A 27,840-nucleotide genomic window follows, 5' to 3' on the forward strand; every position below is an offset into this window, starting at 1 on the left:
TGGACAATTATCTTCCTTACTTTTCTTGAAATTCAACCACATATATGAAGCCATGGACAAGCCTTAAAAAATGAAAAACTGAAAATAAGAAAAAAAATTTTATGGGGCAAACAGCCTTCAGAAGAAAAAATGTGAAAAGAATAATGTTTTATAGATTCAAAAGCTTATAATGACATGTTATAATAACAAAGCAAATACAAAACAGTAGTTTTCTATCATATATAAACAGAATTTTCCAGGGAAATCTTGATCACCACAATCATCTCCCTACAGTTTACTAGACTGTCTATTACTAAGAGATTCCAAGATCAAAAAATATAAACAAATAAATGAGCTTTTCAAAGAGAAAATCCAAAAGATTCTAATTCTAGGAAGTAAACTGTACACATCAAAAATTTTGTTTCTGATTTCTGGCATTCTGAAGAATTTATATACTTGAAGTACTAAGAAATATATTGATTTACTCAATGAATAAAGAAGTGTTTCTCTGAAGGTTTTCAGAATACTGTGGTCAGGCAGAATTTTAAGAGGTCTTCTTTTTTTAAAAAACCAATCTCAGAGTTCTAAAAGCTCATCTCTAGAAACAGAAAATACATTTCCTAAAACCACTGTACATGTCAATGGGGTATTTTAACTAATTATCAAAATACATTCAACACTGGAATCGTCATTAAAAGAATACAGCATAAAGAAGAAACAATTTGTACATAAAAAAAGCAAACTCTACTTTTCAACTTCTAGTTGTGCTTTTTCAGCTTGGCTTCTTAAATTTCGGCATTCCTGTTTTAACCTCTCCACCATTTCCTTCAGGATTTGGTTTGAATTCAGCAACTCATTTTCTGACTGTGCCAGTGAGGTCACTTGGATCTGCAAACCACTGATTTGCTTAAAAGAGGAGAAGAGAAACATAAGCAAATGCAACAGAATATGAGAGACATAGAAGACACTAAGCATCTTCCCTCACAAATGTCCCACCCAACTGACGTACCCTTGGGGATACCCTGGAACAAAATAATAAAAAGCAGCAGCATTAGGATCATTTCTTAATATAACCAGAGACTATAAAGAACCTTATTCCTCAATCTGCAACTGAGTCCTCTCTCCTCTTGCCCAAATAAGCAGGCCAGAAGAGGTACTAGAAACGGGGAGAAGGGTCCTTAGAAAGACAGCAGCAATGTGAGTAAAGAGAATCCAAATATGAGTCTTCTAGTCTCCGAGGAAAGAACAGATTTTAAAAGGTGAGCTGGGAAAGCTGCTAAGAAAACCGTCTCATACTCCCACAAACCTTTTGATTAGTGCTCCATCAGGGGGTTCTGCTTTCTGAACAGTCAAAAAACATAAATACAGGAAGGCTCACTCTCACATTGTTTCTGAGTAGTTTTCAAGCATTCTATACATCAGGTGTTGGGCAGAAGAAAGAAATTTGAGAAACCTAATGAATGGTAGGGATTCCTTTGCCTCTAGAACCATTTATCAAACTGTCCCAGTTTACCTTTATCTGGGAGTACTTCTCACGAAAAGTAGTTGATTACCTAGTTACAAATTAACAGGCTAGGAGATTCACATCACTGCTCTTAAGTTCTATCCAAATAACACATTTGGGACATATTTATACCTACTTCTTGCAAAAGCCTTTTTACCAATTAATAAAAACAAGTTCTCATTTTTCTTTCACTTTCTTCTACCTCTAAAAGCCATTCTCTGAGAGAAGTTAGGAGGCAGACAGTTTAAGTGATTTCAGATCAAAAGAATCCATTATAAGACTCAAGAGTCAAAAGAAACCAGATTCTTTATGCAATAAAGAAGAAATAATTCCATTACTTTCTGATGGTAGCAAAGCCACCTACAGAATTATATAGGTACAAAAAGCAATCGTCAGAAAAATAAAGTAAAAAGGTTATGTTTCAGATTTTTATTTTAGAATGAATTTCTCCAGAAGAACTATTCAGTATTTTTAACTGCAGTTGTAAATATTAAATCTGCATTATAGATGGCTCAACAAGTAACCTTCAAAGAGCTTAATACTTTTCCATATCTTCAGGATGACAGAAAGCTCAATGCCAATGAAACTAGATAACTTCTGAGTATTAAACATTATGCCCTTCTACTTCAGACTCAGAAACCATAACTATATATGCAAAGCATAAATCCTAAAAATGGAATTTTCACTTCTCATAATATGTTTTGCCCATATAAATCTTTCCTGAACCCAAACAACTTTAATTAAAATATGAATTTCCTTCCATAAATACGACTCTAGATTTCACAAGGATGTAATAAAAACATAGCTCATGGAATAAGAAATGCAAAGTTACAAGTCAATCACCCAAGTAACTCAAAACAGGGATGATCTTTCTAATTCATTTTTTAAATTCATAATATCAAAATATTGTCCTTTAAAATGTAATTTTAAAAAACTGATCTTGGGACTTCTCTGATGGTCCTGTGGTTAATAACATGACTGTCAATGCAGGGCAGAGGGTTCAATCCCTGGTCCCAGAAGATTCCACACGCCATGGGGCAACTAAGTCCACGTGCCACAAGCGCTGAGCCCACACACCACAACTACTGAAGCCCAAGCGCCCTAGGGCCCATGCTCCACAACAAGAGAGGCCACAGTAATGAGAAGCCTGCACACCACAGCCAGAGAGCAGCCCCTGCTCACTGCAGCTAGAAAGACTGTGTGCAGCAATGACGACTCGGCACAGCCATAAGGAAGTAAAGAGTGATAAAGACTGATCACGGCCACAGCATAGAAATATTCTAAGAAAAACAGCAATCAGCAAAAGAAACTTAATAAGCTAGAGCTTAAAGAGGTTTAAACACTTTATCTTTACATATCAACCTCATCAATTCATTATCAATTGAAATATTTTCAGAATTCTTACATATAAAATGCCCATAGATTCAAAACACAGATTTAAAGAAGCACTTAAAAAAATAAAAGCAATTTGTTTGCTAAAATAATACCTGTTTCAGGTCAGAATTTTCTTTTTTTTCTTTTTCTGCATTTTCAATATCCACGATTTGTTGTTGAAGTTTTAACCTAAAAGTCACAACCCAACAAAAGATATTATTAAAAATCCATAATTCATATATTTCACTGAGTTAGACAATCATCTTATTGAGTGCTCATATTGACACATGCCATTGTCTTTATGCAAAATGGTAGATTCAAAGGTAAAGATTTTGACTTCAAGCAACCAAGTTGTGTTCATATATAAGTAAAATGTAACAAATTTCTACTTCTGCTATGAAAAAAATCTATGAACTATGGGCACAGAGAAGATGAGAAATCAATTCTATCTAGAAGGATGAGAGATTACTACATGGAGATGTAACTCTGATGGGTATGGTTCTGACAAACACAGGGAACAGCCTGAACAAAAGGCTTTGGTGGAGAAGAGCACAATGGGTTAGTAAGGCAAGAGAAAGTAGCCCAGTTCAGGAGGAGCCATCTTACAGCTAGGCACTGTTTCACAAGTTACAACATGCTTTCAGACATACTGCTTCTTCATTTTCATTCCACTAGGTTATACAGCTTCTAAATGTATCTTTAAAGCCTACCATGATGTCTAGAGTATAACAGACAACCTTTAATTAAGGTTGGTCAGTTTAGTAATTTCTCACAATAGTTCTATGGAAGTAACAAGTTATCTTTATAATTCCAAATAATACAGAAAGACAGACTGAGGCTTAGCTAAGTCAGGCCCAAATCACATGGCTACCAAGCAGTCAAATCAAGATGGGACAAAGGTCTTCTCATACCTAAATATTTCTGTGACCCACTTCATTATGCCGCAATTATACTGATTTTAAATCCAGAATTTAAAAGAAAACTATCTAGTACAAGACAACATGCTATGTTCTGTAAAATATATTGAGTTTTCATCCCTGAGATGAAAGAACACTTACACAATTTGTGTCCTCTTCAAAAGGAATGATACATTCTCAGCCAAACCCTTAAAAACACAGTGCATCCCTGGTGACCAAAGGACTAACCTCATGAGAAAGACTTTACATTAATTAGCTTTGACAGGATAAGCTCTCAACCCTCCCTTTTAAAAATCCTTCAAACACTTACCTCAAATATAATTTGTTTGGCACATACTCTTTATAGTTTAGCATTAATAGCATGCCTTTTCAACCTAATTAAAACTGCTTCTTGGGAAGACAACATTCTCAAGGGCCTAGAGTTGTGCTTTAAACACTAATAAAGATTCAGTAAGTATTTGCTGATGGACTAAATGAACCAACTCAAATCTTGGATTAAATATTTAAATGCACAAGGTGGCTGGACAATATGACATGGAAGAAACCATAAAATACACTGCTCCTGAGATAGGTGCACACAAAGCCAGAAACAACTGCTCTAAAGGAAGAGAGCCAGTCTTGCTCTGCCTGTGCTCCTTTGACAGAACCAGTCACACTCTGATTCTGTAAGTCTAGCTTTACGTAACGCTCTCAAACTTGTGCATTTTTCCCTTAAATGTTTATGGTGTTATTAACTTGGCACTTTTAAGTTGAGTGAGTGAGTGAAGTTGCTTAGTCGTGTCCAACTCTTTGTGACCCCATGGACTGTAGCCTACCAGGCTCCTCCCTCCATGGGATTCTCCAGGCAAGAGTACTGGAGTGGGTTGCCATTTCCTTCTCCAGGGGATCTTCCTGACCCAGAGATCGAACCTGGGTCTCCCGCCTTCCAGGCAGATGCTTTAATCTCTGAGCCACCAGGGAAGCCCAAGTTACTGAGTTATTAAAGGTTTCTTTCTATGTAACCATGAAGATGATAACAGAGGAGAAAACACTGTGGGTCCTCTCTCAGGTCCAGAGTTAAAGTGCGGCTTCAGATATATCTTGGCTCTTGTCAAGATTTTGGATACACCTGGTAAATCAGTTAAGAAATAAGACCCAGTTATGAAAGCATTCAGTTCAGTCGCTCAGTCGTGTCTGACTCTTTGTGACCCCATGAATCGCAGCATGCCAGGCCTCCCTGTCCATCACCAACTCCCGGAGTTCACCCAAACTCATGTCCATCAAGTTGGTGATGCCATCCAGCCATCTCACCCTCTGTCATCCACTTCTCCTCCTGCCCCCAGTCCCTCGCAGCATCAGGGTCTTTTCCAATGAGTCAACTCTTCGCATGAGGTGGCCAAAGTTCTGGAGTTTCAGCTCTAGCATCATTCCTGCCAAAGAACACCCAGGACTGATCTCCTTTAGAATGGACTAGTTGGATCTCCTTGAAGTCCAAGGGACTCTCAAGAGTCTTCTCCAACACCACAGTTCAAAAGCATCAATTCTTCGGCACTCAGCCTTCTTCACAGTCCAACTCTCAACATCCATACATGACCACTGGAAAAACCACAGCCTTGACTAGACAGACCTTTGTTGGCAAAGTAATGTCTCTGCTTTTGAATATGCTATCTAGGTTGGTCATAACTTTCCTTCCAAGGAGTAAGCGTCTTTTAATTTCATGGCTGCAATCACCATCTGCAGTGATTTTGGAGCCCCCAAAAATAAAGTCTGACACTGTTTCCCCATCTATTTCCCATGAAGTGATGGGACCAGATGCCATGATCTTCGTTTTCTGAATGTTGAGCTTTAAGCCAACTTTTTCACTCTTCTCTTTCACTTTCATCAAGAGGTTTTTTAGCTCTTCACTTTCTGCCATAAGGGTGGTGTCATCTGCATATCTGAGGTTATTGATATTTCTCCCAGCAATCTTGATTCCAGCTTGTGCTTCTTCCAGCCCAGAGTTTCTCATGACGCTTTCTAAATAAATTATGTAGACATGAAGAGAAACAAAAGTGCCCTACATACAAAAACCAAAGCCAAAGAAACCAAAAAATGATAGAGTATCTGACAATCATTAAACATGAAAGAGGTAAGAGGTAAGACTATCACTTGGTAGACTATAAAAGATGATCTACATAATTCTCTCCAGTTCACTTTGCTGAAGCAGTGCTGGCTTAGAATTCACAACTGATTGGAGATTTTTATTTCTTTAAGGAGAAAATGAGTCCTTGATTTAAGATCATTATAGTTAGGATTCTAAGGGATATTTACATTTAACAAAAAGTAACCTTAACAGGGATAAATTCAATGGTCTTAAATTTCAGTAACAGTAAGACTTCAAGACATGAAGATATTATTTTGAAAAAGTGCTGAAGATGATTAGAAGGTTTTGAATAGTCAAAGGGTTTCACAAGCCAAAAGAAAATAAGTTTTAAAAGTACAAACTACAGAAGAAAGTACAATTAATTTTCATAAAAGGATCACTAAAGGCTACATAAGAGAAATGCAATCTGAACTGAACCTTTCAGGCAAAATAAGAGTCTGAGGAGAAGGTACAGGTGAAGAAGAAGGTAACTGCCAAAGCAAGATGCCAGAGGAAATAAAGGGTGGGATGAAAAGCACTACTTACTTTGTATATAAAGGGAAAAAAGAATCTTAATAGAAAGGGAGGAAGGGATGGATAAAGATACAGGAATTCTCAGATAGGAGGAAGTGGAAAAAATTCATATCTAGGATCCTTTGCTCAGGGACAAGTAAGAGCACGGTGGGACAGTGGACACAGTTTCCAAGCTGAATGGCAGCAGGGGAACCAGCCTAAGAGACTGGAGGAATTTTTTTTTAAGTACAAGAACTATCAGTTTCATTATCTTCAGTGAAAATGGGGTGGAAAGAGGAAAAAAAAAAATAGGTGTCTGAAATGACTGGCTCTAAGAGTTGACAAGGTCTCCAAACCACAGCTAAGTGAAAGGGCTTAGAATAAAGATGAAGAATGCCAGAATTAAGATAAAATAAACAAAAGGCTAAGGTGTTAGAAGAGTCAAGAATATGAATAGTATGGTCAATAAGAATGATAGGAAAGGACAGAAAATAGAGAAACACTGAAACAGAAGTGAAGGTCCTCAGGGACCATTGGGGAATATTCTGTATGTCAGTAACTGGTAGCAAAAAAGACAGGCATGAGATGGATGCAAGGAACATCAAAGGAGAGGCCATTTTAACCAAAGTTAGTCGAACAACTGCAGGCGGATTCTTTACCAGCAGAGCCAGAAAGCTGAGCGCCAAAGAACTGATGCTTTTGAACTGTGGTGTTGGAGAAGACTCTTGAGAGTCCCTTGGACTGCAAGGAGATCCAACCAGTCAATCCCAAAGAAAGTCAGTCCTGAATATTCATTGGAAGGACTGATGTTGAAGCTGAAACTCTACCTGATGCTAAGGACTGACTCACTGGAAAAGACTCTGATGCTGGGAAAGATTGAGGGCAGGAGAAGGGGACGACAGGGGATGAGATGGTTGGATGGCATCATCGACTCGATGGACATGAGTTTGAGCAAGCTCTGACAGCTGGTGATGGACAGGGAAGCCTGGTGTGCTGCAGTCCATGGGGTCACAAAGAGTCGGACACAACTGAGGAACTGAACCGAACTGACTCAAACAATGGTCTGAAAGCAAGAGTGGGATTCACAAACAGTGATTTCTCTTCTTGGTCCCTAGTTGTAGGAGACAGGATGAGAAATAATTTCTACTTAAAAATGCTGCCAGGCAATATACCATTAGGACAAAGTTATCAGTGAGGGGGGGTGTTTTAAAAATGCGGAGACTATAAAAAAATTTATTGATAATGGGACAGATTTCAGAAACTACAGCAAAAATTGTAGGTAAAGGGTAAGTTGAGGAATGAGAAACTATGAGATCAAGTACTTTACATTTTGAAAGTAATTATGAAAGAAACTATCTTTGGTAAGCAGACTGGAAGACCAAAGTACAGAGTATGCAGCTACAGAAAAGTTCAATGGGAAACATTTGGAGTAACAGTGAGATGGAGCTGTTCTAAGTTCTCTTCGAAGTTCTCTTGTGCTGACTACTGCCTATGTTTTCTACGACAGGCAGCTGATATATGTCATTTCAACATTCAATAACTATTTACTGAGTACCTACAAACGCAGAACCCAGTCCTAAGTGTTGCAGATACACTGGAGAATAACAGACAAAATCCCGTCTTTAAGGAACTTACAGCCCAACAGCACTGTCTGATAGCTTTCTTTAATGATGGAAATGTTCTATAATTTGCACATCCAATGTGATAGTTCCTAGCTGCATGTGGCTACTGCACATTTGAAATGTGGCTAGTATGACTGAGAAACTAGACTTTAAACTCTTGGCTTCATTTGATGTCAGTCTCAATTGCCACACAGAAGTTGTGATTTCTCTATTGTCTAAGATCCTTAGAATCAGTTTTTTGAGACAGGCAGTTTTTCCTGAAAGCCAAGGTTTTTGCCCTGAGTGATGGAAATCGTCTCTGATCATTATTAGCAAAGAGAAAAGGACCTTCCTGGGAAGATATACGAGACTCTATGAATAGACAGGGAACTAGAGAGCCAGAACTGGGCTAGAGTAATTGGCCTGAATTACAACCAAGGACATGTCACACAAACTGTCTGGTCTGTTAACAGCTGCCACGTATTTTTCCATCCCTTATTTTGCTGTTCAAATTCTGTAAAAGAACTTGTTCAACTGGCCAAGTCTAAGTTTCCTGCTCCCTACTAAGATGATATGCAATAGATAATTCATCTCAAGATACAGTATAATAAGTAGAAAGGAAGATATATTAGGAGAGAAGTTTTTAAAAATGTTTCTAAAAAACTTAAGAAAAAATTAGAAAGCCACAAACAGAAAAATACAGCTCTGGCTTTACACTGCAAAAATTTTAAATGATCAAGTTCTCTTTCTCTCAGTTAGTTAACTGATGCTATTTCTCTAACACACCTCTTCCCACTTGTGCTAACAAACTGCACTTTACCACCTCTCCTTCTATATACCACCACCATGCCCACGCACTCAGAAACAGGCAAGAAAACTCTGGCAGAGTCAGAGTGCCCTAACCCTCTGGCCACAGTGGTGGGCCCAGGGACAGGCATATGAACCATACACAAAGTCTTTCCAGACTTTCCTAATTTGAATCATCACGTGAGAACTCTGCCTCTGACCTCAAAAGACAGTCTCGTCCTCACAGGGAAAGCAGCAGAAGAGCAGCAGATACAGGAGTTAGGAAAAAGGGAGGAGGCAGGTGAAAGGAGGGAAGAAGTTACTCTCAGCTGGCACATTTGAGTTCCTGGATCCAGCTCTCCGTGAGACCAGCACAATCCCTGTCCTGTCCACAATATATCTCAGCCAATAAAGTAACCCCCCCACCCCACCACCACCTTTTGTTATGCCTGAGTTAGCTGAAGCTGGGTTACTGCCATAGCCAAAAGTTGGTTGGGTATGCGATCTTATTTAAAATTGTGTAATTTTAACATGTTTTTAATTTACAGGTAGCTTTATAAATTTTACAAACTTGTAGGGGGGTAGCCTTTTGAAATACAGAATCCTAACTAGAATAATCATTTTATTATTTAGCCCAGCAATGAAGAAACCATGTTAATGAAGACAAGAGACTGGAATGTAATTAATAGTTGAAAGCATCTGCCAAAGTGATTAATCCCACTTTGTAAATAAATGGATACTTCTGCTTTATATGCTTTAGACTTTTCATAACCTTCAGTTCAGTTCAGTCGCTCAGTCGAGTCTGACTCTTTGCGATCCCATGAATCGCAGCACGCCAGGCCTCCCTGTCCATCACCAACTCCCGGAGTTCACTCAGACTCATGTCCATCTAGTCCGTGATGCCATCCAGCCATCTCACCCTCTGTCATCCACTTCTCCTCCTGCCCCCAATCCCTCCCAGCATCAGAGTCTTTTCCAATGAGTCAACTCTTTGCATGAGGTGGCCAAAGTTCTGGAGTTTCAGCTTTAGCATGATTCCCTCCAAAGAAATCCCAGGGCTGATCTCCTTCAGAATGGACTGGTTGGATCTCCTTGCAGTCCAAGGGACTCTCAAGAGTCTTCTCCAACACCACACTTCAAAAGCATCAATTCTTCAGCGCCCAGCCTTCTTCACAGTCCAACTCTCACATCCATACATGACCACAGGAAAAACCATAGCCTTGACTAGACGGACCTTTGTTGGCAAAGTAATGTCTCTGCTTTTGAATATGCTATCTAGGTTGGTCATAACTTTTCATCCAAGGAGTAAGCGTCTTTTAATTTCATGGCTGCACTCACCATCTGCAGTGATTTTGGAGCCCCCAAAAATAAAGTCTGACACTGTTTCCCCATCTATTTCCCATGAAATGATGGGACTGGATGCCATGATCTTCGTTTTCTGAATGTTGAGCTTTAAGCCAACTTTTTCACTCTCCTCTTTCACTTTCATCAAGAGGCTTTTTAGTTCCTCTTCACTTTCTGCCATAAGGGTGGTGTCATCTGCATATCTGAGGTTATTGATATTTCTCCCAGCAATCTTGATTCCAGCTTGTGTTTCTTCCAGTCCAGCGTTTCTCATGATATACTCTGCATATAAGTTAAATAAGCAGGGTGACAATATAAAGCCTTGACGCACTCCTTTTCCTATTTGGAACCAGTCTGTTTTTCCATGTCCAGTTCTAACTGTTGCTTCCTGACCTGCATACAGATTTCTCAAGAGGCAGGTTAGGTGGTCTGGTATTCCCATCTCTTTCAGAATTTTCCACAGTTTATTGTGATCCACACAGTCAAAGGCTTTGGCATAGTCAATAAAACAGAAAGAGATGTTTTTCTGGAACTCTTGCTTTTTCCATGATCCAGCGGATGTTGGCAATTTGATCTCTGGTTCCTCTGCCTTTTCTAAAACCAACTTGAACATCTGGAAGTTCACGGTTCATGTACTGTTGAAGCCTGGCTTGGAGAACTTTGAGCATTACTTTACTAGCATGTGAGATGAGTGCAATTATGTGTAGTTTGAGCATTCTTTGGCATTGCCTTTCTTAGGAATTGGAATGAAAATGAACTTTTCCAGTCCTGTGGCCACTGCTGAGTTTTCCAAACTTGCTGGCATATTGAGTGCAGCACTTTCACAGCATCATCTTTCAGGATTTGAAACAGCTCAACTGGAATTCCATCACCTCCACTAGCTTTGTTTGTAGTGATGCTTTCTAAGGCCCACTTGACTTCACATTCCAAGATGTCTGGCTCTAGATGAGTGATCACATCATCATGATTATTGGGTCGTGAAGACCTTTTTTGTACAGTTCTTCTGTGTATTCTGGCCACCTCTTCTTAACATCTTCTGCTTCTGTTAGGTCCATACCATTTCTGTCCTTTATTGAGCCCATCTTTGCATGAAATGTTCCCTTGGTATCTCTAATTTTCTTGAAGAGATCTCTAGTCTTTCCCACTCTGTTCTTTTCCTCTATTTCTTTGCACTGATCGTTGAAGAAAGCTTTCTTATCTCTTCTTGCTATTCTTTGAAACTCTGCATTCAGATGCTTATATCTTTCCTTTTCTCCTTTGCTTTTCACTTCTCTTCTTTTCACAGCTATTTGTAAGGCCTCCCCAGACAGCCATTTTGCTTTTTTGCATTTCTTTTCCATAGGGATGGTCTTGATCCCTGTCTCCGGTACAATGTCATGAACCTTATTCCATAGTTCATCAGGCACTCTATCTATCAGATCTAGTCCCTTAAATCTATTTCTCACTTCCACTGTATAATCATAAGGGATTTGATTTAGGTCATACCTGAATCGTCTGGTGGCACTAGTAGTAAAGAATCCGCCTGCCAATGCAGGAGACACAGAGATGTGGGGTTCAATCCCTTGTTCGAGAAGATCCCCTGGAGAAGGGAATGGCAGCTCACACGAGTATTCTCGCCTGGGAAATTCCATGGACAGAGGAGCCTGGCAGGCTACAGTCCATGGGGCCACAAAGAGTTGGACACAATTGAAGCAACTTAGAACAGAAATACAGTACGTGGAGAGATAGGCCATATTACTTGACTGGACAGACTTGAGATGACAACTCTTCTTAAACTGAGCTACAGATTCAATGAAATGCCAATCAAAATCTTAACAAGTCTTTGCAATAAACTGATTTTCAAGTTTATGTAGAAAGGCAAAGGACTCAGAGAAACCAAAACAATCTTGAACAAAAAGAACCAGGTAGAAGATAGGCACTACTTGAATCAAACTTACTATGAAGTTACAGTAGTCAAGAGAGTGATATTGGTGTCAAGACAGACATACAGATCAATGAAACAGAACAGAGCAGAATACAGACACACACATATATAAGGCCAACTGATTTTCAACAAAGGTATCAAAAGAATTCAAATATATGAGAGATATGGGCAAAGATTATATGGGAATACTCTGCAGTAGTTTTACAATGTTTTGTTAGCTACGAAATTATTTCAAAATAAAGTTTAAAAAACATGTGCATATATAACCTAATACTCTGTAGTTCCCTTCTGGCTGACTCTTCTGCCATCTGTGAAGCTCGCAATTTCTCTTCACACTGATCCTTTTCAGACTGCCTCCAGACATCATGTTCCACTTTCATTTTCTCTAAATCCGCTAATCTGCTCTCAAGTTCTAGCCTAAAACAACAAATGATAATTACATTACAAGAACTACAATAAGCATGATATGACAGCAAAACATTTTCATCTGCAAGGAGATTTAACACAAAATAAGGTAATTAATTACTTACTTTTCATCTTGTAATTCCACAAGTTTTTGATAACCTTCTTCTTTGGCAGCTTGTACTTTACGTATTAATTCACGGTCCTTTTCTACTAACAGCACTTTGTGGTGTTCAACAGCTGATTTGAGAATTTCATTGTCTGACTGTAATCCTAGTATTTTTTAGAGAAGAACACTCTACTATATTCAATGTTATTAAAAAGAAAAATTGTAATTAGGAGCAAATATTCGTAAGTCAGTAAGACAAAAGAACATAGAAAGTCTCTCCAGATACACATCTCAAAGATCTTTACATTCGTTGACAAGTTTTTCTTAATGAAAAAGACTACCATTCTCACTTCATTTGTCATTTTATCAAGCATGCACAGAAAAAAGCCTTAATAAACGGTATATACATTTACTCATTTGGATCTTGAGAGCTGGGGACATTGACCTGGGTAATATCAAAAGAGGTTTAAATACTTCTAAAAGGGTCTGTAATCTAAATCCCACAGAAAGCTAGCTGGGAAGCAGAGTGAATAAAATCAAAACCTATTAGAACTGTTAGATTTCTAATATAAATTGGAAGCTTTCAAGTGTGTCCAATGAATTCACAAATTTTCCTTGTAATGAAATGACAAGTATTTTGTACATGGAATGATTAAAACAAATTCATATCTAACTCAAAGTTTAAAAAAATGCAAAGCTGGCTCTCAAACTCTAAGTTCCAAAGAAAATTTGCTCCCTAACACTATGAAAATCCATGAGTCAACATCAAGCAGAAATGAATAATGAAAACAGTCATTCATCATAAGCTCTGTCTGAAACTGGAGTCTAGTTCAACTAAAGACCAATTTGATGAGAGCTGCAGGTCCAGGCAGCTTATTTAAATACCGAAGAAAAGTCAGGAACAATATAAATTCTGAGAAATCTTGATGATAAGGACATTCTGATGCTAAATTGGAGTTTAAAAATAAGCTGAGACTGAACTAGACCCAACAACTGGCCTAGCATCTACCTAAAAAACATTTTGACTTAAAAATTGGGCCTGAAACCCACCTACATTCCTTACATTCTTTAGAATTAAAATGATCTGAGACTAATAATCACATGATCTAAAGAGATTTTAAGTTATAAACCTTGGAAGTATGGAATCCTATCCATAAAGTTTCACTTAATATACGTACTAATCAAATAACTATGATATAACCATAAGATTGATTTTTTAAGTTACATCACAGAATGGACATTTAACACACAAACGAAAACAGTACATACGTGCTCTAAAATTAAAATTCAATTAAGCTTAAAATTGGAAATAAAAATTCAGTTTGATCTATTTTAGTAATCTGAATTTATATGTGACAATAACAGTAAAAAGCACGGGAAATCATATATTACCATCCAGTTCACTTTGAATTTTATTCCTTTCTCTTTCTAGCTCACTCTTAGCTCTTGCTGCCTCCAGTTTGATGTCTGTTATTTCTAGTTTGTTTGAATGCTTAAGCTCCTTTACCTGTTGATAATCAGAAATTGAAATTACTATTGGTCATTTTCTTGCCACTAAGTGCTAACCCAAAAACATCAGGAGAAAGGAGGAAAACCTTTGGTAGCAGAGTACAGAGAGTAGGCACCTTCCAGGAGGGGAGATGCTTCATTGCCTAGAACAGTACTTGGCACTGAGGAAACAGTCTGCTTATAACAGAACCGAGTCACTTCTTTAAATAGCTGGGTGGGGTCATCTGGCTTAATCTGGCCTTTAGAAGTTTAACTGCAAGTACCTAAAATCTAACAGTCAATGACTGAAACATCCTCAGGGAAGAAATATTGATGCCTTCTTCCAAAAAAGAGTGCTGGTGACAAGAAGGCATTTTAGGTATAAGACACAGCATATAAAATATTATAAAAGTAGAATATCAACAGTCTGCTCGGAAAACAACAACCAACTTGTTACAGATACAGCATAGGAAGGTGTGAAATCCGTCAGGGAATAAACCTATATGCCATACAAAAGGACTGTTTATCCTGTTAGCTGTTAAAGGTGATATAATCATCTTTATTTCAGAAAGTTAACTCTAAGTGTGTTGGATCAAGAAACTGAAAAGAAATGAACCAATTATGAGGCAAAGGACGGACAAAGTGGACAAGAAAAAATAATCTACTGAATCTGGTGACTAAATTGCGTGTGTGTGTGTGTGCGTGTGCACAGGTTGGTTAGTAGGTTAAACAAGTACAAAATGTATAAATCTAATTTAAACCTTTACTGCCAAAATCTGATTCTTTTAAAGACCCAAGGTCAATGTAACTAATATTTTCTATACAGTTAACCAACACAGCTTTTTCTCTGAGACATTCCTTTTGAAAGTTGAATGATTATAGTTCATTAGTAGTATTGCTTTGTTTATTCAATAAATATTTCTTGAGCGCCTATTATGTGCCCAAGCACTGTCTGAGAAGCTTGGGCACACAGCAGCAAAGAAGAAAGTTTTGTCTCTCTCATCATCTGCACTACTCTCTAAGTTTCCATATCCCTGCCCTTTGGTGAGGTGTTTCCAAAATTAGGTACAGCGCTAGATTGAGGATTTAACCATACAGACATAAAGGTTAGATAAGCCTGCATTCTCACATATTATACTATTGTATAAAACTATTAAATTAGAGGAGAAAAATCACAACTATAGAAAGGCAAATATGTAAAATATAAGATGGTGGTAATAGGAGGATAAAGGATAATTTACTTGAGTGCAATAAAAGTCTATAAAAACTAGAGAAGGGAGCTAGAAATAAATCAGGAAGAGGTGCCAGAGCCAAAGAGAGCAAAGATGAGGAATAGAAGTATCTTACTGGAAAAGACTCTGTCTATGAAAGGTCCTGGAACTGTAACAGGGTTTCGCGCAAAATCTTCACTTTGAAAAGAAACAAATTAAGAAAGTACTGTGCACTAAGACACAGCCCTCCAAATTAACCCACAGATTTGCAAATGACACTATACAAAATGAATACCTCGTGCTGACATCAGATTTGCATTTTTAAATCTTCCTGAGGTTCTTTTCTATGAAAGCAAGTCTCAAAGAACAATATTTACAAAGCTGTTTCTAAATGCTTTCAGAGCAGCTAAATAATTGTATTCAGTTTAAAATTCAAATTTGCTATAGATTTGAGTTTTTATAATTTCATGGATAGAATTCATAAATGCTTTAAAATTTAAATACAGCTATAACGAAAGTCCAATTTGTATGACAAATGTAATCATAACCTGCTATTATACACTAACTGCAGAAGGTTAAGAATGACATACACTTCATTAGCAAATCACATTGTAGCTGCTTTATAGATGAGGTAGAAAATCAGAGCCATGTTATTTTGCAGAATCTTTCATTTCAATGAGAAGAACTACAAAATATATAAAATCATATTTTTAATTCATTCAGAGATTTACTGAAATTAGAAAATATTTTTCAATTAATCTATAATCAATGAAACGGAATAAACAGTTCAGTTCAGTCACTCAGACATGTCCGACTCTTTGTGACCCCATGAACCACAGCATGCCAAGGCCTCCCTGTCCCATGACCAACTCCTGGAGTCCACCCAAACCCATGTCCACTGAATCAGTGATGCTGTTAGGGGAAGCAGACCGACTGAAACCGCCCACCCTGGCCAGGCACCATAGTAACCATTTGCACGAGCTGTTTTATGACAGGAGATCCTGATAAGGCATAGGGAACTCATAAGCCACCACCAACTGGAAGAGTTCCCAAAAGGTTGAATGGAAACATCGGGAGTCCGTCCACTTCCCAGAATCCCTCTCGCTAGCATCCATAGTGGCTGAGTGATGTGTGCACCACCAGGAAAGATGAATGATTGGCCAAAGATCACCCAGAAACTAATCCCATCACCATAAAACCCGAGACTGTGAGCCACGCGGCAGAGCAGTTCTGGGTTCCCTTATCCTACTGCTCTCCACTCGCGTGCCCTTCCCAATAAAATCTCTTGCTTTGTCAGCACGTGTCTCCTCGGACAATTCTTTTCCGAGTGTTAGACAAGAGCCCAGTTTTGCCATCTCATCCTCTGTCATCCCCTTCTCCTGCCTTCAATCTTTCCCAGTATCTGGGTCTTTTCCAATGAATCAGCTCTTTGCATCAGGAGGCCAAAGTATTGGAGTTTCAGCTTCAACAAAGGACAGGAAGTTATCTTCAGACTACTACTATTATTAAACTAGTGGTATATGCCCAAGCAATAGGCATTCAAATTTATCTGAGGACCCTGGTGAGTTTGTTTTCCTTTACTGCCACATTTTTAAAATCCTAAAGTGACTGCACTCATACTAACAGTTAATTAACTTCTTAAAAAATATTAAAAGGAATTATTTGATTAAAAATGGAAAAACCTGTATGAATATTAATTACTGAGATATGACAAATAAAAGTACTTTCTATGAGTAATATGAACCAAATCCCAAATGGGTATAATAGTTTCTTTTTGCCTCTAGATTCCTAGTTTTTAACTTTTGTAATCAAACATCAAAAACTCTAGGAAAACCAGCAATCTTTTCTTAAATAAAATGTACAGGGTTAAAATGTTGCACATAACTTGAAAAGATTTACAGTCTTCTTAGCTTCCCAGGGCCAAGCTACCCTGTTTGTTTTTTCCACAATGTGTTTTCCATGTAGATTCTAGTCTTTGTGAATCTGCTTTATGTTTTTGACACAACAGAAGTATTACTATTCAGAGAATATTAGCTAGTATTAATAAAACTTTAAGAAGTATAACAAAGTAGCAAGAATAGGCATTTTATAAGGGTTCAGAATCTGTTAAATTACACAAACACACACAAGAAAACAATATGCATAAGCAAGAAATTCAAATATAGTTGAAAAAATGTATTACTCAAGCAGCTCTTCAGGTAAATTCCAAAGAGACAGTATTCAAACTGATCTTTTTCAAAGGTCAGAGATGGAATGACCTTATTAACTTACATAATAAGGATAACTCTGTGGGATGACTTCCTTAAAACTGTACATTTTATTGGAGTCCTAAAGCTCAAACACCTCAAGAGGTAACAGAAGAATTTATCTAACTGAATATAAAATATTTTTAAGGTCATTATTTTTAGGCCATCTTTGGTAATACTTTTTAATTCAAGACATTGATAGTTACATGATATAACTGTTCAAAACCTAACAAACATTTACAAATCTGAATAATTTAGACAAAAACACCCCAGGTGTTCCTTTGCATTGCAAACAACCATTTGTGAGAACTGTAAAATGTTGATGAAAATTTCAAGTTGCAAAGAAAACTGTGAGAATGCTTAAAACATTATTTTAAAATTTATCCTTCCAACAAAATATTTTTATAATGCAAGATCTCAAATGAAAACTTGATTTGCCTAAAGTTGATGGGTGGTTTCTAATAGACCATTTATATGCAAAATAATGCAAATGTGCCTTTAACAAAACAGGCAACTCTTAGCAATGTATGTTAATAAACATACAGTCTGAAAGTGGAAAATATATGCATTTGCCACAGAAAAAACTGGGTAGACTCTCTTCCAAGGATGGCATCTGATATATCTAATATCACAGCGTTGGCCTTTCAGACGCAGAAATCCAATTCTGTCACTGCACTTAAAGACAGCTCTCAAGGTCAGAGAGAGGTTACTAAAGTTTACAAAGTTCACACTACTGCAGTTTACAGAAAGTGATCTATAAAACCAGAAGGTCAGTTTATTAATCATGAGAAAAAACTGTAATGGACTATGAATATTCTAATCCTGAAGGACCAGTGCATTCTCTCCCTGTACAAAAAATTTCAGAGAAAGCTGCTTAGGATAATGCAATCAGAACAAAAGGAATGGGAGGAATTGATTATTTCATAGCCACAACTTAAAACAGATTGAGGTATTCCTTTCCACAGTAAGAATAATCTCTTCAGTGGGACCAGAATACTCACACTCTGCCAACTAAAACTATCTCTTTCTTCTGTCATAAACACCGTTTGACTCTGGACAAGGAATTTATGATGAATACATTACTCCTCTAGATAAGTTCCCTATGGTCTAGAAACTTTCAAGGTGATTTTAATTACTCTAATAGAAATATAATACATGATCTCATCAACAGAAATCAGTTTTATTTTCAAGTTCTTAGAGCTACCCCAAGTACTGCTAATATAGGTATATTCAGGTGATAAAGCTAAATGCTTTATATTTCAGTGCAGAATTTAATCTCTGCCACACTCTATAAAGTATTAGTCTTCTTTCATAAAAGAAAATGCTAAAGTCTTCACAGAGAAAGTAAATTGCCCAAGATCACACAGCTAGTAAGGGGAAGAAATGTAATTTGAATATGTCTGACTCCCCCCAGTGCTGATATTCACTACAGTATTCTATAAAGTACTTTCATCATTGGTATCCTACTTCTGGTTACTGGATTCCTTATATACACTGCCTTTGGAGGAGGAAAAAACATCTAAATTTCTGAGAATACTGTATATTAAAGATGCTCAAACCACTATATTCTTTAAAAAAAATGCAGATCATGCTGTTGATTCACTCATTTAACAAATATTTATTGAGTGTCTACTGTACCAGCACTGTTCCAGGAGCTAAGATCTAACAGTAACAAAAGCAATGTCCTGGTTCTTCTGGAGCTTATATTTGATTGAAGGAAAAGGGATAGAAAAGACAAAAATAAACAAATATATCACCTGGCATTAAGACATATGAGGGAAAATAAAGCAGATAAAAAAGACAGAGAGTAAGGTGGAGGAAGAGGGAAGATGGTATTTCACTAAGTGAAGAAACCAAAGTCCTCTCTGATAAGGCAACATCAGAAGTAGGTGAGGAAGAAAGCAATATACATATGTGAGGGAAGATCATGCAAGACAGGCAAGCACAAAGGCCCTGAGGTAGAAGCCTGATCCAGGAAGAGTGAGAAGACCAGTGAGGCTAGAGCAAAGTGAACAGGAGGGAAAACGGACTATGAGGACTGGGGAAAGACTGCAGAGGCCAGATCACACAAAGCTCTGACAGGGTAGAGTGAAGAGACCAAGTTAGGAGACTGATCTAAAAACTGGACTAGAGTGGTCACAATAAAGGCGGTTAGAATGGTCAAATTCTACATGTATTTAGAAGGTAGAATAAGACCAAAAAAGAGACTTCAACGTAGAAAAGTAAGCTACTTAAACACAAAATTCCTTTGTCATTATACAGTCTCAAGCATTCTAAAGAATAAAGTAAATACTGAGGACAACTTACTTTACTGGCCAACGTATTTACTTCCCGTTCGGCTTTATGCAATTTACTAATTAACGCAGTGTTTTCTTCATTGCTTGATTGTAGCTCTTTTTCCAAGCGTTCAGCCTGTAGTTTAGCTGACTGTTTTTCAGCCTTTTATTAAAACAAAATATTTTAAAATTTGCTGATGATTTTTCACAATTATATAAAAATAAAATAAGCGCTAATAAATATAATCATCATACTACCTCAAATATTCAAAACTTCAACATTAACATATACCAAAGTAACAAGTTTTCTCAAAGCAATTAGAAGAATTCAAATGAAAGAGATTTGTTCCAGGAAATATGCAAGGTTACCTAGACAACTTACTTATCAACAGCCCCCACCACCAAGCTAAAACTCATATACTTCTCTCAGAGAATACATACCTAACACATGCATTTGATACCTCTTTACTATTATTGTGAACATAATTCAAATAAACATTCTGGAGGATTATAAATGCAGAGAAGATATGAAAAAAATATATTACCAGGTAGACAGGAGGGCTCATTTGTGGTATTAAGAAGTGAGAACTGAAAATCTAAAATCAATGGAGATTAAGAAAAAAAAAAAAAACCCAAGAGATGAAAATTTTAAAATCCTCAACTAATCTGGAGCTTCTGGAAGTACAGGGAAAGAACTCCACAGTTCCTGACCTCATCACATAATAAAAATTCTTAATGAAGTTGTCAAGAAAATTCCTGGTTGGTAATACTCATAGTACTCTTTAATTAGAAAGGGAAAAATGAATACTTTTTAAAAAATATTTCTATTCAAAATAGCTAACATGAAAACATTTTGCAATTAAAGGATAAGCTTCAGTTCTATAACATCTCATTTCCTATATATCTTAAATATGATAAGGAGTACATTAAAAATAATTCAAAAACTTATTTTCCTCACATATAAAATGATACTCTTCAGACACAATGAGAGCCAAAAAACACCAAAAAACCCAGCAACAAAGAAAGGCATGCTACTGCCATTTACTTATTTTCATCTGACAAATAATAAAAACATAGGCTTTTTTGAAAACATCACAAATAAACTTCCCACCCTGTGTCATCATTCAACTTGTCCTAAAAATAATCACTAAATGACCTCAACACAAAGTTTCACACAGAGATCACATACCATACTCAAATCACAATCATCCCACTTAATCTGTCACTGAGGAGATACGTTAAGGATGGAAGGTTGGCAACATAAACACTTCATTCTGAACTGCCTCGTGTCTAAGGTCCAATGATACTGTCCAATAACAACTTTAGTTCAGGAATCCACTAAATACTGTCAGGAGTTTCATTCGGAAAACAAAAAGGTGACTTCTACTCTTCAAAACATACTAATATACTTCTTTTACCAGTTGGTAGCCTGGAAAAAAACTCACTATTTTGGATTTGGATATTGGATTTTAAATAAAAACTTTGTGCACACTAATTTCCCTCCAGTTCAAATCACTTCACAACTATTTTGAAACATTCTGAAAACAAAACATTTCAGATTGCTCCAAATAAATAAACTTTTAAAAACTATGAAACTAGTATATTTGCTTCACGTAAGACACTAAGCATTATCTGAATAAAATGGTAAAGGGGTCCAGAATTTGCCACTGCAACATAAAAATTACTTTGAGCTGAAGTCTTCTGAGAATCAGGAGACACAGGAAAAACTTTTTTCTTGAACTCCTCTTATCTGTCTAAAAGCAGAGCCTCTAAAAAGAATTTAAGTGTTAGAATTCCCTTCCCCAGGAGTTTCATAACTAGGGAAGATCAATTTCTACCACAGGAGACACCATCACCAAGATAAGACATCACCTACACAAACATCATCACAAAATTGTCACATCTCCCATTTGTTTTCCTAAGGGCCCATTTACCTTTCCTAAAAGTCATTTGTTTTCCTATAATTGTCCTTTCTCCCCATCTCTTTTCCTCATTAAAATGGTGTATAAGCCCCAAATTAAATTGTCTCTGAGTCACATTTTTCTGTGAACTCCTGTTTACACACATGAATAAAAATCTGCCTTTTCTCTTGCTAATCTGTCTGTTGTCAGTTTAACTCACAATCCTCAAACACTGAACCTAAGAGGATAAAGTAAAAGTTTTTCCTTTCCAACAATGGAAACCAAGAACTTCATAGAAGAATACCTAAGAGTACTAATGTAGCTCTGACAGCTCTTTTCTTTCCCTAATGAACTTAGGAATACTTCAGTAAAGGCTTTATATGTATTAGCAGCCAAGCTGAATTTTGTTACTCTGGCACGAAGCTGCCATAAGACATAAGTGCAGTATTTCTGTTGAAACAGGAGTTATGATTTTAAGATAGTAAATCACAGAGTAAGGGAATGACTAGAAAGAAATTGCTCTTTCTGGTTCGAGATGATTTTAGTCTTCAGAAACTCAATTTTTTAAAAATATTTTTTAATATTCTACTCTGTGGCATTAAAAGAGTTAAAACATTTCAGCTAGATGACATGACTCCGAAAGAATAAATAATCCCTTTGTAAATGTGGTAGCATAGCTATTGCTTCAATCAAGAGCTTTCTTCTTTACAGAAAGTATATCTACTCTTGGGATTCCACAAATGCGTCAGCATTAAAGTGGTGAGCACATATTTATGCTCTAAAAATCAAAGGTCTGTCAACTGCACTTCAAATAAAAAAAGAAAAAGGATGCCATAGTCTACCGGGAAGCAATTAAAACCTTACCTCCAGGGATCTGACTGTAGCCTGCATCTCAGCCAACTGCCGCACCTGAATTCTTTGGACATTTTCTACCTGAGCACTAGAATTCTCTTTTTCAGCTCTTAATTCTGCTATTTCAGCTTCTAAACTTTTTAATTTCTGATGCAAATGGGCTTTTGCTCGAACAAGTTGCTCCATTCGTTTGCTCTCTCTTGTGGGATCAACACTGTGCAACTGGTTAAGGAGTTCTTTATCTTCCTCCAATCTTGTAATCTAATAATAATTTGAAAGAAAACATACAACCTTAAATTATCAAATTTTCAGCCATAAACATGCTTTACAAGTCAGCAAATTAAAATTTGAAATTGCACAATACGAAACAGAAAAGCTCAGGTGGTGAATGAAAAAGGAAAGGAAAAAAAATCCTAAAATTTCACGTTCTTCATTCTGTACTTGGCATGACTGAACTGTGAGGGCAAGGACCCTGTCCTAGTTTTCTCCCTCCATCTCCTCATGGTGTTTAGCACAGAGCTTCATCAGATGCTGGCTAAAGTTCAAAATTAAAAATAATACTACAGAATAATTTAAAATGTCAAGTATTTTTAAAATTCATCAGAACATTACAGGGACTTATGCAAGATCAATATGCTGATTACTCCTAAGCTTTTCCTCATCTGACAGTAATTCTTTGGCTATATCTACACTAATAAAATCATCTACTCCAAAGCAAATTAATTTATTAAAAAAAGCTGCTTGTCCACATTACTAACTACAAATGTGACTGATGAGAGTTTTAATGATAGCTGAGAGTTTATTAAAGCCCCAGTTGTAGTGATGGCCTAGTTCTTAATTCTCAGATGCAAGAAAGAACTGAAAATCACTACCCCAGGGTAATGACAAATCACCAGGGAACTTGTTGAACAGAAAGACCAATGGTCTTCTTATTCATGCCAACCACTGCGACTGGATCCCACACACCTCAGCATCAGGAGATTTCAAGCTGCTTCCTAACCTCTAAGGCACTTCAGAGGTCTCTCACCTCCAGGAATGAGGGTCCAAGTAATCAGAGTAAAACTCATTCTTTCCCTTTGCTGATCTCTCCAACTCCCTATCCCCTACTAACAAATCTTTGTTGTTAACTATACCAGCTCCTCTTTTTATATATGGGGTTTCTTTAGATGATTTAACTTAAAAAAAAATTCAGTCGTTTAAAAAAGAGAGAGAGAGAAAGAAAGTTAAAAACGACAGCTATAAACATCACTGGGGTTGTTTTAGCCAGGATGAGCTTAGAAGGCTCACTTTAAGCCAAAAGGACTTAAAGTAATGCTCTGCAGCCTGGGCCAAAATGGCCCAAGAGACAACTGACTGCTCACATTGCTATAAATGAATCTAAGAAGTGCAGTCAATAAGCAACAGTTAGAACCAAACATGGAACAATGGCTGCTACTGCTGCTGCTAAGTCCCTCAGTCATGTCCGACTCTGTGTGACCCCATAGATGGCAGCCCACCAGACTCCTCTGTCACTGGGATTCTCCAGGTAAGAATACTGGAGTGGGTTGCCATTTCCTTCTCCAATGCATGCATGCATGCTAAGTCACTTCAGTCGTGTACAACTCTGTGCAACCCATAGACAGCAGCCCACCAGGCTCCTCTGTCCACAGGATTCTCCAGGCAAGAATACTGGAGTGGGTTGCCATTTCCTTCTCCATGGATCAATGGGCAGGTTCCAAATTTGGAAAGGAATTTATCAAGGCTGAATACTGTCACCCTGCTTATATGCAGATTACATCATGAGAAATGCCCGGCTGGATAAAGCTCAAGCTGGAATTAAGATAGCCAGGAGAAATATCAATAACCTCAGATATGCAGATGACACCACCCTTATGGCAGAAAGAGAAGAGGAACTAAAGAGCCTTTTGATGAGGGTGAACAAGGAGAGTGAAAAAGCTGGCGTAAAAATCAACATTTGAAAAATGAAGATCATGGTATCACGACCCCATTACTGGTCCCATCACTGGTCCCATCACTTTTGTCTATTATAATGTAGTTCAGAGTAATCTGAGAAGGGTGTAAGTTAGAGACTTTGGAATATTTCAAATAAAGGAGTAGAGTCTGAAGTCAGGCTGGTTGATTCCTCCAGTTCCATTCTTCTTTCTCAAGATTGCTTTGGCTATTCGAGGTTTTTTTGTATTTCCATACAAATTGTGAAATTATTTGTTCTAGCTCTGTGAAGAATACCGCTGGTAGCCTGATAGGGATTGCAATGAATCTGTAGATTGCTTTGGGTAGTATACTCATTTTCACTATATTGATTCTTCTGATCCATAAACATGGTATATTTCTCCATCTATTAGTGTCCTCTTTGATTTCTTTCATCAGTGTTTTATAGTTTTCTATATATAGGTCTTTAGTTTCTTTAGGTAGATATATTCATAAGTATTTTATTCTTTTCGTTGCAATGGTGAATGGAATTGTTTCCTTAATTTCTTTTTCTACTTTCTCATTATTAGTTTATAGGCATGTAAGGGATTTCTGTGTGTTGATTTTATATCCTGCAACTTTACTATATTCATTGATTAGCTCTAGTAATTTTCTGGTGGAGTCTATAGGGTTTTCTATGTAGAGGATCATGTCATCTGCAAACAGTGAGAGTTTTACTTCTTCTTTTCCAATTTGGATTCCTTTTATTTCTTTTTCTGCTCTGATTGCTGTGGCCAAAACTTTCAGAACTATGTTGAATAGCAGCGGTGAAAGTGGGCTTGCCCTTTGTCTTGTTCCTGACTTTAGGGTTTATAATAGCCAGGAGATGGAAGCAACCTAGATGTCCATCAGCAGAGGAATGGATAAGAAAGCTGTGGTACATATACACAATGGAGTATTACTCAGCCATTAAAAAGAATACATTTGAATCAGTTCTAATGAGGTGGATGAAACTGGAGCCGATCATACAGAGTGAAGTAAGCCAGAAAGAAAAACACCAATACAGTATACTAACACATATATACGGAATTTAGAAAGATGGTAATGATAACCCTGTATGCAAGACAGGAAAAGAGACACAGATGTCTAGAACAGTCTTTTAGATTCTGTGGGAGAAGGAGAGGGTGGTATGATTTGGGAGAATGGCATTGAAACATGTATAAGATCATATAACAAACAAATCACCAGTCTAGGTTCGATGCAGGATACAGGATGCTTGGGGCTGGTGCATGGGGATGACCCAGAGAGATGGTATGGGGAGGGAGGTGGGAGGGGGTTTCAGGATTGGGAACACGTGTACACTCATGGCGGATTCATGTTGATGTATGGCAAAACAAATACAGTATTGTAAAGTAAAATTTAAAAAAATAAATAATAATAAACGTAATAATAAATAAAGGAAACACCTGGACCTAAAGCAGCACTTCAGATAGAACTTTAGAACCCACCAGAACAAAAGTGTTCTGAGAGGTTTCATGATGTCTACCAATGTGATTATGTACATGTCAGCGTAAGGACCCAACCAAGGAGGGCATGATCAGTTCTCCTGCTACCAGTGCTATAAGGAAAACAGCGTGTGGTAACAGAGACCCAGAGAAGTTCTCCTTTTTGCCACAGGAACTTTGGCTTCTCATGATCCCTACATAATCCAAGGCAGAGCACAGCCAGTTTGGGACACATGATGGAACAGTCTCAGAGACCTGTCATTATGTATTATATCAGTTTTTCATATGGTGCAATGCTCACTGCCCTCTCTCAAGATCTTAATACTTCTGCACTGGATTACTCTTTCACTCATTCAGCCTACATTACAATCACCTGAACCTAAAACTCTCTGTATTGTTCTTCATTACTATTTGCAGAATAATATAAAATCAGAGTCCTAATAAAATGAAAACACAGTAGTACCACTTCCAAATAAGAATGTATGCAACTTCAGAATCTCATTTGTATAAAACCCCACACTTAATATGTGCTTACAGTCAAATGCACTAAGAAATCACGACATCTCTTTTCCATAAGATATCTTCCTTCATGTAATTTTTAAAATTTAAAGTATAACGAGGAAAATGTGAATTCCTAGCGTGCTCCTCAGGAAAACACTAATAACAAAATTTTCCTGAAGTATTACCATATGAACCAAAACTTCTTTCATCTGTAGAAGTGAAAATGTACACTTATTGTGTGAGTCCTTAATTAATGCAAGAAAATCCAATTATTTTTAATACACCAAGATAATATATTATATACCAGTTAAAGTTGTAAAATTGATAGATGGCAAGGGTAGGCCTTACTTTGAAGTTTTACTACTGTTTTGCAATCCACATCATCTCACTAGTTTTTACTTTAATTGTATAGAGAAACTGGAGTGTAAAGATAAGTGATGGAATGAAAGCAGACACCAATTATCCACTAATTAATACTGCTCCTGCATAATCAACTGGGAAATAGAAAGGAGAGAATTTCAGCCTTATTAGAAAGTTTTGCTTTTCCAGCTTTTACTAATCATGGCATAGAGCTAGCCATTTATCTCCAGATTTCTAAGAACGTCATAACACATTCCAATTAGAAAATTAATTTGCCACTGGCATCTTAAAATTTTTAATGATCATTTGGTCTTTCATCGATGAAAAATAGAATAGCCATCAGATTTCAGATGCACGTTTCATTCTTTTAAAAAAAAAAAAAGATAAAACTAAGAGAGCACAAATAATCATTACCAGATAAACATCAACCAACATTAGATTTTAAAAGCAAAATATAAAATAAAGCACCATTATCTTTAATCTCAGTAGTTACTCTTCAACATACTAAATCTACATTTTAAATTTGAAATTTTTATCATTCCTTTTCCCAGAGGAAAAATTTTATATGTAGTCCCCTTAAATCTATCATTATTATAGATTCAAAATCTTATATAAGTCAATTCATTTCTCTACAACATTACAGTGGTAGATGGCCCCTAATTAACATGGCAACCTCGAATCATTAGTAATTTCAAATTTAAAACTCTGGGCTGGGAGTTGGGGTACTGGAGTTCAGTTAACTTGGCTAATGAGTTTCTGTGAAACTTTGGGCAAGTCCCTTATCTTGTGCTTCAGTGTTTCCATTTAAAATGGAGAAAATAAGACAGTCCTGCCCCATTTCACTGACCATAATAGAAGTGAGATCAAATTAAAAAAAAAAAAGGCCATAAATAATTTTTTAATGAAAAAGACTATTATAATTATTTTTAGTTTTTTCAGTACCAAATTCTTAATGGACTCAAATGATCTGAGGTTCATTCAACTTCTTACATTTCAAATAATCATGGAGCAATCTGCTCACTGATAAAAAGAAATCAG

General features: G+C 37.0%; 1 protein-coding gene across 1 annotated transcript in view; it reads right to left on the bottom strand.

The window, feature by feature from the left end:
* CEP83 (centrosomal protein 83) overlaps positions 1-27,840 on the bottom strand; it is a 134,128-nt gene that overhangs the window by 27,216 nt on the left and 79,072 nt on the right. Inside the window, exons 6-12 of the mRNA XM_052640012.1 lie at positions 22,541-22,789; positions 19,807-19,938; positions 13,947-14,061; positions 12,574-12,718; positions 12,311-12,460; positions 2,971-3,046; positions 728-885 (exon numbers count right to left, since the gene is read on the bottom strand). Of these exons, the coding sequence (XP_052495972.1) occupies positions 728-885; positions 2,971-3,046; positions 12,311-12,460; positions 12,574-12,718; positions 13,947-14,061; positions 19,807-19,938; positions 22,541-22,789 (1,025 nt within the window). The remainder of the gene's footprint in view (positions 1-727; positions 886-2,970; positions 3,047-12,310; positions 12,461-12,573; positions 12,719-13,946; positions 14,062-19,806; positions 19,939-22,540; positions 22,790-27,840) is intronic.

Source organism: Budorcas taxicolor, chromosome 5 (assembly GCF_023091745.1).
Source record: "Budorcas taxicolor isolate Tak-1 chromosome 5, Takin1.1, whole genome shotgun sequence".
Taxonomy (NCBI): Eukaryota; Metazoa; Chordata; class Mammalia; order Artiodactyla; family Bovidae; genus Budorcas; species Budorcas taxicolor.